Raw genomic sequence first — 18,890 nt, forward strand, 5'->3', positions numbered from 1 at the left:
GTTACTTATAATGTGCTACCGCCCCCAACACTGCTTTTGATATAAAAGTGTTTAATGCTTTTTCAAATGGTTTCTTCATGTACCCATCATTCAGCTGTGTTACAGATGAAAATGACTTTTTGGCAATTACTGTTTGAAAGCAAAATGAAGCTGTTGACTTGAGACCACCAGCTCTTTAATTGCCCTTCAAATTGCCTCTCCAGAGGGTCTCGCTGCTCCAGCAGACCTTCAACATGTCTGAAGCTCTTTTATGCATCTGATATGAAGAGAATAAACACATTTAGTCAGCTGTTAAATGAGCGGTCACTACTGATCCTGTTATTTAATTAGATTCATGCCACGATTATCTAAACTCATCTGAAGGGCTGCACTCATGGATTTCAACAGTATTGGATTCGGTTAATCCTTCAGAAGCCACTAAATCCATTATGTTGAGGATGGGGGAGGGTTTAAGACTTGCATTAAACTAATGAAAGCACTATGTTGGAAAGACCCTGTGGAATGGTTTGACTAGTGCATGTTTATAATGCTGATACTGACATTAGTGTCGCGAGTGATTCCTCCAGGACTCATCCACACCTTTTATATTCAGAGAAAAGAGATACACAAGAGGCTAGTGATTCTCTGCTGTGTTTATCATGTGAAAATCCTACGGGAGGGAGATCACATGCCATCTTTAACGTATTTTATGTGTGAGTAAAGTGTGAACAGGATGCTAATGCCCTGCTAATGGGGTTAAAGTGTTTTGTTAGCGAGAACGCAGAGATCATTTCTGCAGAGAGAATCTAGGTGAAAATCTGAAACTGTCTGCATGCTGGACACATGCAAAATACTGAATTAACATTCCTGCAGATTCTGTGCTGATGCACACAAGTCTTAAAATTGTTCTGTAGCTGTCAGGGAATTATGCTTGAAATCATGATGCTGTTTAATGCATATCCTATGCAAAAAATGTACCATGGTAAACATAGTTTCAGTAACTGTATATTTATGATCAGTGCTTTGCACAGTTTGTAGATGATGTAACAGGTAACAACGTCCCATAGAGATTTAAGGAGAGACACAAGAGACAAAAATATCAGAGAGGGCTTTTTTTGACTTGGCTAGTAATAAACCACCTATCAACCGTCCATAAATTCTATCAAGCATCCAGAATACCCTAGCAACACACATTAAACACTCATTCATTTATTTATTTACTTACCTACTTGCTTATTTATTCACAAGCATTAACAAAAAGCTTAGTAGAGTTGCAAAAATATGTTTTTCCTACCACCCTTTCATCAAAAAGGAATTGCTATAATATACATAAAATCTTAATAAAAATAACAATAATAAAATAATATACATATATAGTATTTTTGATGATAATGATGATAGTCAAGTCAGATTTATTTCTATAGCACGTTATACTTTGTACTTATTGTTTCAAAGCAGCTTCACAGTAATAAACAGGAAAATAATATTCTTAATATTGCAAAATTTGATTATGAAACGACTTTAGATTCAGCTGTAAAACAGCTCTACAGAAGACAATTGTGTCATTATTCAGCTCAGTTTAGTCCAGTATTGGATTGTGTCAATGTTGCAAAGTTCATCAATTGTGAAACACATTCAGTTCAGTTATAAAGCAGCTAAAAGACAATAGTGTCATTATTAAATTCAATGCAGTTCTATAACAGTGTCAATGTTGCAAAGTTCATCAGTTATTATAGTGATGGCTAATTCCATATGACCAGTATAGTATTTTGAACTAGAAGCGTGATTCTAGTTTTGATTCCTTTCATCCACGTTCTCTTTTTCTTTTTCTCTCAGTTCTCACATCTCCTCCAGAGACGAGTGGCACGCTTCAGAAAGAGAGTGAACTGGACAGTGAGATCCTGAAAGCTGACGACACAACAGTCACAGACTCCTCCTTCATAACAGATCCTCCCTCAAAAACAGAACCAATCAAATCTGACGGAAGACCTAGCACACCCGGAGCCAGTCCCAATCCAAAAAAAGGTACCAAAAAAGAGACCAGTGCATTGCTTGTGTCTCAAAAACTGTCATTATCCTTCAGGTGTTGGATTTGTCCACTTTGTCTGTCATTTACATCATAGGAGGGAACTCAGCCAGCTAACAATCATTTAGCAATCACACTGATTGTGAAAGGGTTAGTTCACCCAAAAATGAAAATTCTGTCATTAATTACTCGCCCTTATGTCGTTCAACAGCCGTAAGACTTTCGTTCACTCAAATGAAATTATAAAGTTATTTAAAAAATCTTATTTTTAGATTTATTATATTTATGCTATTATTTTTAATTACATGTATGTATATATTAGATTTAAGTGCAAGCAATCATACCAAAATAAATATAAAATATAATATAATATATTTTATAATATAGTATATATTATAGTAATATTATTAATTAATATTAATATTATACATGTATTTAATAATATCATATTATTTGTTATTTTTTAGTAATTTAAATATATTATTTATTTATTTATTTATTTTATTAATTTATTAATTTATTTTATTTATGCCATTGCAGCCTCATGATTGCTTAAATCCTTATTTAACATTTAAATATGTAATTTATCCCAAATGTCACTAGTATTTTAATTTAAATGCAAGCAGCCCAACCAAAATAAATATAATGAAAAATAATTAATAGAATAGAAAAAAAAAAGTATATGTATAATAAAGTTATTTAATATTATATTATTTGTTTTATTTTTATGCCCTTTTTTTATTATTAATTCATATTTAACTTTTTAAATAGCCATATGAGATTACCCACATTTTGGTAGTATTGTTATCAATTACACAAATCTTCGTATCAGTAGTTATTTTGAGGAATACATTTCTAATACGTTCAACAATATCAGAACATTTCTTTTAAAATGTACAAATTTTTAATGATGATAGCCTAATCTTTGGATAAGGCACTAAACAAGAGTTAAAGTAAAGAACTGATGCTACAGAGACTCTTAATTTAAAAAATTTGTACAGTAGAAGGATGAAAACAGGCGAATAAAAGAGAAAACATATTCGAGAAATCCATCTATACACTTTTGGCATAGTAGACCTTGTGCATGTGAACATCCATGAGACTGACTTTAAAAAGACCCTTTTCTGAATTCGTCCTAATCAGAGGGTCGTGGCAGCAAGCCAAGTCATTGTCTGTGAAGAGGGCGAGACGTGGAAACCCGGCATGGCCGTGCATCAAAGCAGGGAGCGAACCTTGGGTTGTGTGTTTGGGGAAGGTTTGCTGAGTGTTCTCCAACAGTCTCGAGTGTATAAGGCTTAGTCAAGCCTTTTGATGGTGGGCGCGGGGCAGACCGGTTGCCATAGCAACAGTTCGAATCGCAGGGAAAGAGTTGCATATATATTGCATTACAAGGAGGACACGCTTCACAAGAAGAACACATAGATGAAATACTGTTGCATGCGTCTTAATTGAATTGAACATCCTTTACATGTGACTGTGTGATCAGAATAATACCTGACTCACCACATTTCTCTTCAATGCCTTGGGTTAAACCACCTCCGCAGTGAAAGACCGGAGTCACTCTTATCTTGATTGAATCAATACACTCTTGAGGCCAGGGAGAAAATGGAAAATGTCAGTTACAAGTCTCTAATTTGTCAGGAAAGAGAAATGAAGAAGTGGGGGAGCTTGAGAGACAAATTACTCAACCAGCTCTCATCAGAATAAAAGTGCCATACTTTACACTTTACAAGCATTTTACCTTTTTTCCCCCCAAAAAAGTTCACTTAGAATGTCTTTATTTATGCTACCTTTTACAATCTTCTCTCTAATCCTTAGAATCACACTGGTTTTTATTACTGTACCTTTATACATAAATGATAGTGATTGACTGTGCCAAAATTTGTTCATTCATCAAAATAAATTAAATTAAATAAAACATTTAAAAGAAAAAAACATCAAAATGTGACAGCACTGTGTCAGCATTAATATAATCTAGCAATCAACCAAAGGTTAAAGATATTTTACACACACACACACACACACACACATATATATATATATATTAATAAAGATTATATAATATAAAAATATTTAGATAATATTTTATACATATAAAATTACTTTTTAAAAAATATATTATATAATATAATGAATATAACTTTTTTACATATACATTTTCTGTGAACTTTTCATTGTACAATATTATATATTTATAAAATTAATATATATTTTAAAGTAAACATTTTTATATATAAGTACATTTTTAAACCCATTTTTTGACCCAACATGGGTTAAAAAACAACAAGTATTTTTAGAGAGTGTATGTATATATATATATATATATATATATATATATATATATATAATATTTAACATTTTAAACAAAGACTTTTTCCCTCAAATGTTGAGTACTAAAATCTTGGTATCTCTACAGTTGATTTCAAATGACTTTCTCATGTCATTGTCAACTTTAATGTAGTTCAATTTTAAAGCATTTTAAAGCATTATCTGATTTTTTCTCAACAGATGGGATGAGTTCAGAGCAAAGACAGAAACAGGCCAAAAAGCGGCGAGAGGAGCGGGCCAAATATCTGGGTGAGGCTTTATAAACATATCTTTTGTCCTGCCCTGTAGTTATGGTTATGCCACAGAAAGCATCTATCTAGCAGTGATTGAAGTACATCAAAATATATATAATTTAGGAATACACAGAGAGTACTAGCCAAAGCCAAATAATAGTTAACTCAATCATACAATATTCCCATGTGAAACAGTTTGTAATTAATACAACTTCTACTGCCAATACAAGGCCAACGGGTTTCTAATGATGTTCAACAAAACACATTTCTGTGAAGTCAGCAGCATCATGAAAAGGTTCAAACTGATGTGTCTGACAGATGTGCTTGTGATTTGTGTTTACTGCTGCAGAACAGCGAACCCAGGAACAAGGTAAGATGTTTCACAGAATCAATCATTTGATTAAGTGGATCGTTTCCATTTATTTCATGTCCTGTGCTCATTGTTTTTCTCATTTGGTTGTGTTCAACTTTCTTTGTCCACAATTTCAAAAATCATTATGATTAAGGGATATTATGTTAAATCTCATATGCACAATGGCTGAACTTAAACTTTTACTTTGCATATCCTTTTTTTTGTGTGTGTGTTTGTTTTCACTGTTTCCTATGATTAATTAACTTGCATTTGAACAGAGTTTATGCTCTGTTACAAGAACCTACTCAACATTTTTAACATCTATTGCAGCAGTGCAAGAACATAGTGCCATGCTACAAATGATTATGAAATACATACATATTTCATCATTCCCATGTGCAGTAGCGTTCATAAATCAGTGCATGTGTCTCAAATTCTCCACTTTTAACTATCTGATAAATCCCTGCAGGCACTGGGTGAAAAATGTGCCATCATTACAGTTCATTTAGCCATGCCTCTCTCTCTCTCTCTCTCTCTCAGATTAGCTGTAATTACTTTTGCCATTAGCATGATTAGCCTGCTTGGCTATCAGCTCACTTTCAGCTGGAGACGCAGATAAACCTCAATGTCTAGGCAGTTGTTTATCAGTTCGACAAGTCCAGTCATGCACCACAGCTGTAGGCTTTACATAAAGGGTTTATTGTAGTTTTCAACAAAATATCTTAGCTTGACAATTGCTGCGTATACAAAGACGTAAACCTGGCTTAGCTGTTAGAACGAAGCAAGTGCTGTAATGCCGGATTGCAGATAAATTGAATTGCACTGAGAATAAAATCTATTTTTCTGTGCAGTCGCAGTGTCATATTGCATATTGTATGAAACTAATAGGATTAGTGAGCGTGTTTAGCTCGCTAGCGGTTCACTGCAGCTGAGACCGGCGGTTTAACATGAAGGCTGAGATCATCTTATGTTGAAGGATATAAAACAGAATTGTTATTTCATTTATTAAGGACTGAAGGGTTTTATGTAATTGGATTTAGAGTAAGTCAGAATTACTTATTCAGAGTAAAAAAAACTACATCTTTGCCACACAGTTTTAAATATTCTGCATAAGACTGTCTGTCTGTCTATGTATCTATGTGTCTATGTATCTATCTATGTATCTATGTATCTATCTATGTATCTATGTATCTATCTATGTATGTATGTATGTATGTATGTATGTATCTATCTATCTATCTATCTATCTATCTATCTATCTATCTATCTATCTATCTATCTATCTATCTATCTATCTATCTATCTATCTATCTATCTATCTATCTATCTATCTATCTATCTATCTTTCTGTCTGTCTACCCATTTACTTTACATGTATAAAAATGTTAATCAACAAAATACAGACACAGATTTTTGCCATGTTTGTGTTCAGTGAATCTCAGTGCTTCTCATTCACATGTAGCTTTTGTGTGAATCACAGCTCATCTCATTAATGAGTCACTGCATTTCCTGTGGTATAAAGAGGATGTGCTTTTGAAAAGAAACAGGGTAAAGTAAATACAGTGTGTCGCCCCTCATGGATCTAAAGCAATGTTGTGAATGGAAGCAGTTCCCCTGTGTTTGTATTCCTCAACTCAAATCCCATCTGGACTGCTGTGTGTGTGTAGACTTAGTTATGGTTGAGGGACCGAAAAACAGGAAATTCCACAGTGTGATGTCTCGTGTGTTCCTTAAATTGGGCCTGTGAGCAGAATGCATCCAGCTGAAGCTCAGCGTGCTTGGGGTTTTAAATAAAGAGATTTGATTGGTTTTTAATTGTTTTGAAGTCTAACTGCTGAACACACATGAGAGGAAAAGGCTGTTTTATTAGCAGTTTAGTTTTTCCTCAAGCACTGATTTATAAATATAAGTTCTCAGTGGAGAGTAAATCAATAGCTTTGGGTTTGATTGCACAATTGTTAATGATTATTAATGTTAAATGAACGTAAAACAATCAGTTCTGATTTCCACACAACCTTAAATAACTAAATTCACATATGAGATATTAATATCTCATTTATTTCTGCCAGTCACTAATGAGATTTTTGATAAATTGAGACTTTTGCTGAAAACCCTGGCTAACAAAAGTTTGTTCTAAGAACATTTAGCTAATGTTCCCATTATATGAACATTAATAGAACATTTTACAAACATTATGGGAATGTTACATTTGAATGTTCTCTAAACATTCTAAAACAAGTAGCAACATTTAAAAAAGTTAAACGAACATCCGACTATAACATTTCAAGAAAAAAAGTTCCATGAGCAATGTATAAATAATGTTTTTTGCTAATGTTTTGAGAACATTATTAGATCATTATTACACCAGATAACATTGAATGAACGTTCTATTAATGTTACTGGAATAATATTTGTTCAGAATTTTGAAAGAAACTTGCCAGAACTCTAGCCAAAATTCTGAAAATGTTTGCTGTTAGCTGGGACCTCAGTAATCTCACTTCAGGTTTCCAGAAATGATCTCAACGTCTTAGACTATCTTGTTTGCATCTATTTGTATTTCTCATGAGAAATTTCAGGGGTAGCATGAGGAAAAATGATTCATAAATGACATGTAATCGTTAACTGGAATTGACACAAGAAGCAATAGGCAGCGTCACCCAAAAACTCTCTCTCTTCTCTTTCTCAGCGGCGAAGAAAGCTCAGTGGCTGGAGAAGGAGGAGAAGGCACGGCGCTTGCGCGAGAGCCAGTTGGAAGAGCGCAGGAGGAAGTTGGAGGAACAAAGACTGAAGGCGGAGAAACGAAGAGCTCTGCTGGAGGAGAAACAGAGACAGAAACTAGAGAAAAATAAGGTGTGGAGACTAGCTGCAAACATAATGTTCATTGAGACAGCATGACTAAATATCAAAGCAAGTGACATACACAGTATTGTAAATGCAAAAGAAGCTTGTTAGGGTTCAAATTCAAAAGTCTGGAGTCAAAAGATTGGGGTCAGTAAGATTTGTTTTTAAAGAAATGAATAATTTTATTCAGCAAGGATGCATTAAATTGATCAAAAGTGACAGTTAAGATTTGTATAAGCTTACAAAATACTTCTGTTTCAAATAAAGGCTGTTCCTATTCATCAAACAATTCTGAAAAAAATGTATTACGGTTTCCACAAAAAAATAAAGCATTGTTTTCAACATTGATATTAACAAATGTTTCTTGAGCAGCAAATCATCATATTAGAATGATTTCTGAAGGATCATGTGACACTGAAGACTGGAGTAATAATGCTGAAAATTCATCTTTGATCACAAGAATAAATTACATTTTAAAATATATCCAAATAGAAAACCGTTATTTTAAATTGTAATAATATTCCACAATATTACCTTTTTTTATCTTACCGACTCCAAACTTGAACAGTAGTGTGTATAATGTTCAAAATGACTATGATAGTCAATATTTGAATTTTTTCTCCACAGGAGAGGTATGAATCTGCCATAAAGAGATCAACCAAAAAAACGTGGGCTGAGATCCGTCAGCAGAGATGGTCGTGGGCCGGCGGCTTGAACCAGACCTCCCGCAGAGAGAGTAAGTGTTATTAGTCAAACTTTACAGACTCATACATCTTTAGAATATGAACTAGACTCATTACATCCATCTAAAACAATATTTAGGAAGGAGAAGAGAACCTGATGTGAACTTGGAAACTTCTTATCTTGACACAATATTGTGCTTGTTCAGTGTCAGTCAGTTTGAGTGCTGAGATTTTACTGCTGTAGATGGTTAATATGTGTCACCATCTGGTTATGATTTTGTTGACACACTTTAAGTTCATCTAAACGTCAAAACGTGAGGGACACAAATCATCTTATTATGGTTTCACCACCACAAACTTGCTAATCATTGGCATGAACATCATTTCTATGGTTTTTGTATGTTTTTTTTTTTTATTTTTTTTTTATTCTTTAAAACCATTTTTTTCTGGTGTAGCTGTGCTGGATATATATAGGCAAAGGACTTTGATATCATCTCTTTCTCTTGCTAAGGTGTGATTTTCTCCATATTATTAGACCAAAGAGATGTTAGTGTGGGATTTTAACATCACAGTGATGGGTGTTGATGTGTCTACTGTATGTATGACATTGTGTGATTATAACACAAATGATAAGAAGCCTATTCTTTTTCCTCTGATTAATTGTTGATGTATCTTCAGTGACCAGTGTGTTACAGGAAGTGACGCCATGTTGGATCACTTTGTACAGTTCTACCCTGTTGAAAAGACCAGATCTGACCTATAAATTTAAAGGATGCTGGTTGGAGTTGGTAATGATGGATGACCAACATCTTTTTTATGGTTAAGCTGGTTAAAATGCCTGATGTAGACACCAGCATGCCATGCTAGAAAACATCATCCATATCACAACACATGCTGGTGATAATGCTGGTCTTATCAGTAGGATAGTGCTGATTTACCTAGATAGTCTAGTATACACTACTGTAAAAGAGTTTTGGGTCAGTAAGAACTTTTTTTAAAGAAATGAATACTTTTATGCAGCAAGGATGCATTCAATTGAGCAAAAGTGACAGTAAATACACGTTACAAAAGATTCTATTTCAAATAATTGCTGTTCATTGAACTTTCTATTCAACAGAAAATCATGAATAAAATGCATCAAGGTTTCCACTAAAATATTAAAGGATTAGTTCACTTCAGAATTGAATTTTCCTGATAATTTACTCACCCCCATGTCATCCAAGATGTTTATGTCTTTCTGTCTTCTGTTGAAAAGAAATTAAGGTTTTTGAGGAAACCATTCCAGGATTTTTCTCCATATAGTGGACTTCAATGGTTACTAACAGGTAGAAGGTCCAAATTATAGTTTCAGTGCAGCTCTACAAGATCCCAAGGGTCTTGTCTTGCGAAACAATCAGTCATTTTCTAAAAAAATAAATAAATAAAAAACTACACTTTTTAACCACTAATGTTCATCTTGCGCTGCTCTGCGATGCGCCACGCATTACATAATCACATTGGAAAGGTCACGCATGATGTAGGAAGTACCAAGGTAGGGCAAAAAACTTGAACTCATTTTCTCCTACAACTTAAAAAATTGTCCGACGTCATTGTTTTGCCCTTTTTTTTCGTAAAGGCTGTTTGACTTACTTTTTGCATTTTCGCTTTGTAAACACTTGTTCGGTACTTCCACCTACGTGACCTTTCCAACCTGAATACGTCATACGTGGCACATTGCAGAGCAGTGCAAGATGAGCATTTGTGGTTAAAAAGTATATACTTTTTTAGAAAATAGCCATTTCTCTAGATAAGACCCTTATTCCTCAGTTGGGATTGTGTAGAGCCCTTTGAAGCTGCACTGAAACTACAGTTTGGACCTTCAACCCGATGGTCCCCAGTGAAGTCCATTTTATGGAGAAAAATCCTGAAATATTTTCCTTCATTTCTTTTCGACTGAAGAAAGAAAGACATGAACATCATTGGGGGTGAGTAAATTATCAGGAAAATTCAGTTCTGAAGTGAACTAATCCTGTAAGCAGCACAACTGTTTTCAACATTTCAAGAAATGTTTCTTGAGCAGCAAATCAGCATATCAGAATGATTTCTGAAGGACCATGTGACTCTGAAGACTGGAGTAATGATGCTGAAAATTCAGCTTTGACATCACAGGAATAAATTACATTTTAAAATATATTCAAATAACTTTTCACAATATTACTGTTATAACTGTATTTGAAGATCAAATAATGGCAGCCTTGGTAAGCATAACAAACTTCTTACAAAAACAATTTAAAAAATCTTACCGACCCAAACTTTTGAACGGTAGTTTATCTACAGTAAATATTTAACCACTGTAGTCAGCGTTCATGAGCCTAAAAGTGAGTCATCATATAAAAATGGTTGTTAGCATTGTATGTAATTGAATGTACATCTTAAATGTACGATCATCTCACATGATCACAAGTTGATGCAAGAGTGACCGCCTCCTCCAGCTCTCCCTCCAAAAGTCTGCATGACCCTCCAAGAGCTCCAGTTTTGCGCCCCGTCCCGCTGTCTCTCACGGGGTCAGTATGAACGCTCTGCTCTCTGTGTTGCGTTCTGCAGGCAGATGCTCGGCCTCCACGGTCAACCTGCCGCGGCAGACGGAGCCTGTGATTAACAACAGGCTGTCCAAGTCCTCGGCCACGCTCTGGAACTCGCCCTGCAGAAGTAAGAACGGAGCGGCTCCCGCGTTTCACCTCCAAAAATCCCTCCCTCCAAACCTTCCGTCTGGTTTTTGGTTCTTCAGTTGTGTTTTCTCATGAACTACTTTTGATTTGCTCATTTTTGGTGGCCTGCTTGCCTGTGCCTGTGCCTGGTGATCGATGGTCATTCTCACATCTTTTTTATTCACTTCCCCACTTCCCTCGTTCTTGTGTTGCATCGTGGGTAATCTCTTCTTCTGTGCACTTTTTGATCAGTGCTCACATTGTTGCATCATAGTCTGTGATGGTTATTTATCTGTGGTCCAGTAAGTGGTGGACATATCTATTTTTATTTCATTCCTTTCTTATTTTTGTGTTCCTGTCATCAGTTTTTGGTGTGGGTTATGGTGCTGGTGGTGGGCTTTTTAATTTGAGTGTGTGATTTGAAAGGCTGATTATTAATCAGTGATCATAAAACAGTGGTCTGGTAACTAAGTTAGGATATATAATATAATATGTGCCACTTTAATTGACTAATCTGATCTTAATCATATTAATGGATTGATTGATTCATATAAATAAGTGATGCTTTGCAATAGTTAAGTAGTTGTCAATGTTTCTGGCTGTGTTCAGATTGGAATACTTGCATACTGCTTACTGTATACTGCACAATATACACTGTATACTGAGGATGGGAATGTAATTTATTGCTCATTCCAAATCCACTTAATGCTTCTGATTCCTTAATGGTTATTTTGCCTTTTTTTCAGGGTCAGAAAGAAGTCTCTTATGTATGGAGCCAAACACATGGCATGCACAGAAAGAAATTCCTTAATTTGTGTCCATGCTGTAATATTTCATTCCTTTGTTTTAGTTAAATCATAGCAAAGCGAGGGAAGGAATTAGTTCAACATGGCCACGAATCATGTTTTACTAAAATGAGGGAACAATTTCTTAATTCATGGCCACAATATATATATATATATATATATATATATATATATATATATATATATATATATGCATCTGCGCAAACCCTCTTTTGGCATTAAAAAGCTACTGTCAGGATTTACTAAAGACATGCAATGAAAAATTAGCACTGAAAAGGAATGGACACATTTATTTTTTCGGCTGACCTTATTGCATATGCATTTGTTGGAGTTTCCCTTTCAGACACAAAATTTATGGGAGGAGAGTATTTAAATGATTTGCAAAGTGATTTACTAAGGTTTTTGCTAGTCAATTTACGGGTATTTGCACCATTATTTACTAGGGCTGGGACAGTACATCGATTCTTGATTCACGATACAATGATACTGGATCGATTCTGATTATTTTTCTCTCAAATCAATTCTGAGCTTAGTGTTAACAGCAGATGGCACTGTAGGTTAGTTTGTAACCGCACACTCAGATGCTCACGAAGAAGAGTGCTGCAGAGCGCTCGTGCATTTGGCTTGTAAGTGGTTAAATATATTTGCACTTCGGCTCAGAATGCTTTTATGACGTGAGATTAATGTAAACACAGTCCACTGCGAACATCCTTGTAATTTGCTTCAACTTTTTCAAACTTTATGAATGATTATTTTAGATTTAAGTGGAGTGTGTGAAGGAATTGGAAGCAAGCAGATTACAGGTGTTTCTAAAGCATGTAGTGCCATCTGCTGTTAAAAACTAAGCTCAGAATCATTTCTTGAGAATCGCGATTCGTGATACATATCAGAAAATCTTTTTTAAATGATAATGATTCTGATTAAGAAATTTCCCATCCCTACTGTACGGCACGCTATTTTTTTTTTTTAAATATATTTTTTTCAAACAGTATAGCATTATGCAATGCTAAACACTCACAAACAGTAGTATGAATCATTTTTATCAGTATGTGGTCCAATCAAATTAAAGACAAGAGGTTAAAAATCATAACACTCATCTTTCTTCAAATGAAAGGTCAGTTTAAGCACATTATATACACAGCAAAAGTAGTATGCTATCCCGATATTCTATGCAAATGGATAATAACATACTATGCGCAGTATAAATGCTAGAACCTGCAGAGATAGTAGCAGTATGGTAGTTATTCTGAACATAGCCTCATTTTAAGTTTCCTCTCTAAGGAAATAATGTGTTTTCTAGAATGCTGACATCCACATGCAGCAGAAAGCACCAATTATAAGTCAGCAAAACTGTGGCTATGCAGATGTGTATAAATCAAGATAATAACAGCATTGTGCACCGCATGGCAACTGTGTAGCTTATGGTCTGGTCTTATTTCCCTGTCATTAGAGATGACCACTCAAAGTGCACTTTTTACTGAGATATAATATATAATATAGGTTAAACATTTTAGCTGCAGTCTTGAGAGACTTTCTGGCCATTGAGGTTTGTTTTTTTTGCAACAATCATCCTGGGAATGCTGCTAAATATTGTTTTTATAACATATAGAATGACGATTGTTTAAAAGCAGGAGTTTATATCCTAGATCGTGATCAAACCTTCTGTTACAGTAGTTCAGGCAACAGCACGGTTTGCCGCAGTGGGGGAGAAAAAAAGGCAGCTGTTGCCTAGCAACGTCCAGTGACCAGCCGTCACGAAGTGTTGTAAATTTTCTCGTGTTGTACAGTGTCAGATCGGAACACCACCTCGTTGCTACATCGAGAACAGGGTCCGTTTTGATACACAGTATTGTTTTAATGTTACGCGATTGCGAATACGACATTCGGAGTGTGTTTCTGTCTGTTCGTGCCCGAGTGTGTTTGTGTTTTGTAGCAAAGGAGCATGGGAGAAAACGAGTGTTATTGAGACCACAGATTCATTTCTTCGTCACTTGTTTTTCTCATGTCTGTAGAGAAGTGTCATTCAGTCATCTCCGTGACAGCCCAAACCTCATTTAATGTGCTCTCAGAATATTAACTCAGCAGCAGCATCCCATAATGAACACTCTAATTATTCTGCTATTAGAGTGCAGTTAAACCATGCAGAGAATTTATAAATGAAATCTCTTAAATATCGCAAAGTTTCTCAGAGAGAACAATGAGATTAAATGGAGAGCAAAATGTGACTCAGGTGTTTCTCCTGAGAAAAAGATTCAGATTTGTTTCTTCTGGAGTTTCAGAAGAGATCTCAATGATGTCTCAAACTCTTCTCAGACTTGCTGAGAATACTAAAGTTAGTGTTTGTTTATAACTCAAACATGTCTCATCATATTTTTGTAACACTAAATGATCTGAGCTATTTACACAACTGGGTTTGGGGTGGGTACGATTTTTTAATGTTTTTGAAAGTAGTCTCTTATATTCATCAAGGCTGCATTTATTCGATCAGAAATACAGTAACATTGTGAAATATCATTACAATTTAAAATAACTGTTTTGTATGTTAATATATTTTGAAATGTAATTTATTCCTGTGATCAGAGCTGAATTTTCAGCATCATTACTCCAGATTGAGAGTCACATGATCCTTCAGAAATCATTTTAATATGCTGATTTTCTGCTCAAGAAACATTTATTATTATTATCAATGTTGAAAATTCTTAATATTTTTACAGTATACATTTTGAAGGATTCTTTGAATGTATTTGAACTTGTATTTTAAATCAAAATCATTTTTTAACATTTTTTTCTGTCACTTTTGATTAAATATATGCATCCTTGCTGAAGAAAATTAATGATTTCTTTAAAAAAAAAAAAATCGTACTGAATATCAACTTTTCTGTGATATCGCTCTGTACTTTAAGTCAACGATTGACTCATTTGTGTCTATTTTTTGTTCTTACGAGACATTTTAAAAGAATTATCTTTAATGAAACATACATTAGAGCTCCATTTTGTCTCCAGAGCTATGAAAGAGAAAACTTTGAGCAATAAAGCATCAAAGTCTAACATACAGTGTTCACTCAACGAAGGGCTTGAAAATTCCACTTCCAGTAACAGCTTCTCTGATTGGTCAGGCTGCTTGTTACTGGATGTTACAGCCAGCCGATTGGCTGAACGCTTGCTTCGGCCCTTTATCGAGTGACCTGCGGTATGTGTCCACATGTGTCGATGCTAACAGCGCCCTCTTGTGTCAGCCCGCAGCTTGCGTCTGAGCCCGTGGGAGAGCCGCATCGTGGAGAGGTTGATGACGCCCACCCTTTCCTTTCTGGCTCGCAGCCGGAGCGTCGCCACCCTCCAGAACAGCAGCGACCCCCGTGAGTTAAACGTCACACACACACTTAACATGTCTTAAGGTAATGGTTATGCTCAATACATTCTACATGCACAAGCATGTGATGAGATAAACACACATCATAAAAAGATGTAATGGAATGCAAACAAGCAATTGCACTTATTTACTGAATACAATGTTATTTACAATATTACTGTTTTTTACTGTATTTTTGATCAAATGATGAACATAAGAGATTTCTATTAATAAAATGTAGTAATCTTACCAACTCTAAACTTTTGAACAGCAGTGTATTCTCTCTATTCAGTATATGTAATGTTTTGAGTGTAAATAAGTGACTGTCTCTAAACACCTCTGTGTCTGATCTCAGATCAGTGTTCCCGCTCTGCATCTGTGTCTCCTCTGACGCCCTGCTCCCATCATCATCCTCACCAGCACAGCGCTGAACGCTGGAGGGTCTCAGCCAGCACCCCTGACATCACACAGCGCCAGCACAGACGCAACTCCACACCGGTATAAACACAGAACAACAAATGCAGAAATATTAATATAAAAATGCTAATATACACATCAGTTCAAAAGTTTGGAGTCTGTATCTCTCTAAGGTTTTTAATGCTCACCAAAGCTGCATTTATTTGATTAAAAATGCAGTAATATTGGGAAATGTTATTATAATTTAAAATAACTGTTTTCTCTTTTGATATATAATATTGATTTGACTCCTTTAAAATGATTTTCAATGTTTTCCTCTAGTTTGAGAAGAAGAAGAAAGAAAAGAAAGACAAGGAGCGAGAGAACGAAAAGGAGAAGAGCGCTCTGTCTAAAGAAAAAGTGGAGAAGAAGAGACAATCTCAGTCCATAACCAGAACAAAAACAGAAGCCAGGTGACTCTTTCTCTCTCTCTCTCTCTCACACACACACACACACACACACACACAGGTTTGTTTTTGTGAATTGTGGGCACATTCCATAGGCGTAATGGTTTTTATACTGTACAAACAGTATTTTCTATCCCCCTACACCAACCCTACACCTGAAACTACCCATTAGAGAAAACTGTGCACGTTTTTACTTTGTCAAAAAGTCTCATTCTTTTTTATTTATAAGTATTTTGAAAAATGGGGACATGGGGTAATGTCCTCATAAGGCACCCTCTTCTTGTAATACCTATGTCATACCCATGTCATTATACAAGTTATACACACACACACACAGCACAAGCTGCTGCAAGTTAAACACTGTGCGCTCACGAGCCAAAGAGAGGCTCTGGTCCAGACCAGCAGGGCGTCTGGCAGGCTGTTCACTTTTATACAGGCCTTTGTGTTCAATTGCTTTGTGGAAAAAGTGATAAATTAACCATTAAAGGATTAAAGTTGTACTCTTATTATGGCTGTCCATGTCCTGCCTGATTGGTTGGTTATTTACACTGTTTCCAAACCAGGCGCCAAGGTCTCAGGGTAATTTGTTTTCTCGCTGAAAGTGACAAAATCCACATTATTAATGCTACTTGCTAAGGCAAGCATCACTATTATTATTGTTCAAACTTAGGGTTTGGCTATATATGTGTCTGTGTATTAGTGGATCAGCTCAATCGTCACCTGAATCAGCTTTTAAAAATGTGTCAACCAACCGCCACCTACCCGCAAATTAGGAACTATGGAAACTAAGGGTCCGTTTACACAACACTTTTTTCAACTAAAAATGGAAAACAATTTTCGCTGTGTTTTGGCTGTTCCTTTAAACAACGGCATTTTGAGGTCCTGAAAATGCAAACTTTTGAAAACAGGTTTCAAAGTGCAAGTTTTCAAAAATGATACCATTATTGTCTTCATGTAAACAAAAAAAATGTGAATTTGTGAAAAAGGTGACGTCATGCACATGCGTATTACGTGTTCAGTCTATAGGCATGCAGTTTATCTTTACAAAGTGACATCGCCAACTACTGTCCTGGCATGAATAATTTTAGTCATTTTCAGGAACAGCGATCATTTTGATAACATTGTCGTCTGTACCCCAAAAAACGCAAAGGAAAAACTTTTTTGTTTTTAGTACAACGTTGTCATGTAAACATACCCTTATAAGCACAGGGAACTAAGCAAACCAGAACAGGGAATACTGAACCAAAACACAATGAAACTAAACAGGACATACATGTTACAATATTGGGAGGTGTTCTTAATTCTGTTCTCATTTAGGTTATGAAGCTTAAAGCAGAGCTTCATCACCTAAATGAACTACGAGAGTAAACTAAATGAAAATTAGAAATATTGCCTTAGCAACTAACTGAAATAAGTTTAAGTGGATGCACTAAAATGGAAATAACTGGAAATAAATAAAATCTAAATCTAAAAATTAAAAATACTAAATACTAATATAAAAAACTAACAAAAATGACAAAAGCACATAATAAAATGACTAAAAATTGAATTGAAATTACAATTAAATATACTAGAATGTAATGGGAATAAAAATAAAAATACAAAGTAAAGAAATAATTTTTTATTGTGGTTACAAAACCATTTGTTTTGGTCTATGTTAGGATGTGTTCTTAATTCTCTTCTCTTTTTTTAGCCCAAATCTCAAAGCTAAAAACAGAGCTTCATCACCTGCGACGCCCAGGAGTCGCCCCCTCTCCCCCAATCCAGCGGTGTCCCCCAAACCACCCTCATCTTCGGGCAGGACTCCTCCTGGCACCAAGACACGGCCTAAACGAGCTCAGACTCCCGCCCGTGTGCAGCCCCCCGCCGTCGCCGCGGTCGCCGTGGAAACCAAGGAGCCCCGTCAGGCTGACCCTCCCAAGGACACAAAGAGTGAGTGTGATCATCCTGACTACCGAAGCAGAGAGGCTTTGCTCTCAGATAAATCTGCATGACGGCTCAATGGTTTTCAAGGAACCTGGGGTGACTTTTATAGCTTTAATATGTATAAAAGAAACGCAAGTGCTTGTAAGGTTTTTTACTCTTCTTGATGGACTGTTTTTTTCTGTTTAGCTGCTCTTAGTGTTCCTGACATCACTGTCTCCTCTGCTCCGGCCACGCCCCTCACTACCTCTGCACCAATCACAGCAGCTCCTCAGACACCAGAGGCGGTGCCTATTGTAGCCGCCGCTCCTTCTCGATCGCTCTCTCCTGAGCCCGGCCCTCCGGCCGCCAAGCCCACAGCTGGGACCAATGATCCAGAGGAGGCGGCCAGGGTTTTGGCAGAAAAGAGACGTCAGGCACGTGAGCAGAGAGAGAAGGAGGAGCAAGAGAGACGAGAGCAGGAGCAGAAGAGCAGGTTAGTTGATTATAGAGTGTAGAGTGTCAGTCTTGCATATCAAACATAAAGTCCCGCCCACTTTGACAGAAAGAGACCGCTTGATTGATATTTACAGTGATCACAACAGAAAATAAATCATCAACTAAAACTATTTTAAAAACAATTGTGGTAGAAAATTGAAAAAATTGAAGAAAAAGCTGAAACAAAACCCAAATATTAGATGGCAAAATTAAACTAAATGAAAATTAGAAATGTTGTCTTGACAACTAACTGACATAAATTTACCTTGAAACACTAAAATTACTAATTGGAAATCAATAAACTAAAATTGACAAAAAAATCTAAATAGTAATATAAAAAACT

The 18,890-nt window shown here is 35.7% G+C and overlaps 1 protein-coding gene across 4 annotated transcripts in view; it reads left to right on the forward strand.

The window, feature by feature from the left end:
• LOC137037904 (MAP7 domain-containing protein 1-like) overlaps positions 1-18,890 on the forward strand; it is a 48,717-nt gene that overhangs the window by 21,002 nt on the left and 8,825 nt on the right. The window contains exons 2-12 of one of the 4 annotated variants that reach the window (XM_067412291.1): positions 1,816-2,004; positions 4,514-4,582; positions 4,916-4,936; positions 7,605-7,768; positions 8,387-8,495; positions 11,026-11,130; positions 15,172-15,291; positions 15,640-15,782; positions 16,023-16,153; positions 17,841-18,079; positions 18,260-18,545. In XM_067412291.1, the coding sequence (XP_067268392.1) occupies positions 1,816-2,004; positions 4,514-4,582; positions 4,916-4,936; positions 7,605-7,768; positions 8,387-8,495; positions 11,026-11,130; positions 15,172-15,291; positions 15,640-15,782; positions 16,023-16,153; positions 17,841-18,079; positions 18,260-18,545 (1,576 nt within the window). The remainder of the gene's footprint in view (positions 1-1,815; positions 2,005-4,513; positions 4,583-4,915; positions 4,937-7,604; positions 7,769-8,386; positions 8,496-11,025; positions 11,131-15,171; positions 15,292-15,639; positions 15,783-16,022; positions 16,154-17,840; positions 18,080-18,259; positions 18,546-18,890) is intronic. The other 3 variants (XM_067412292.1, XM_067412293.1, XM_067412294.1) reach the window with 3 other exon arrangements.

This window comes from Chanodichthys erythropterus, chromosome 15 (genome assembly GCF_024489055.1).
Source record: "Chanodichthys erythropterus isolate Z2021 chromosome 15, ASM2448905v1, whole genome shotgun sequence".
NCBI classification, from domain to species: Eukaryota; Metazoa; Chordata; class Actinopteri; order Cypriniformes; family Xenocyprididae; genus Chanodichthys; species Chanodichthys erythropterus.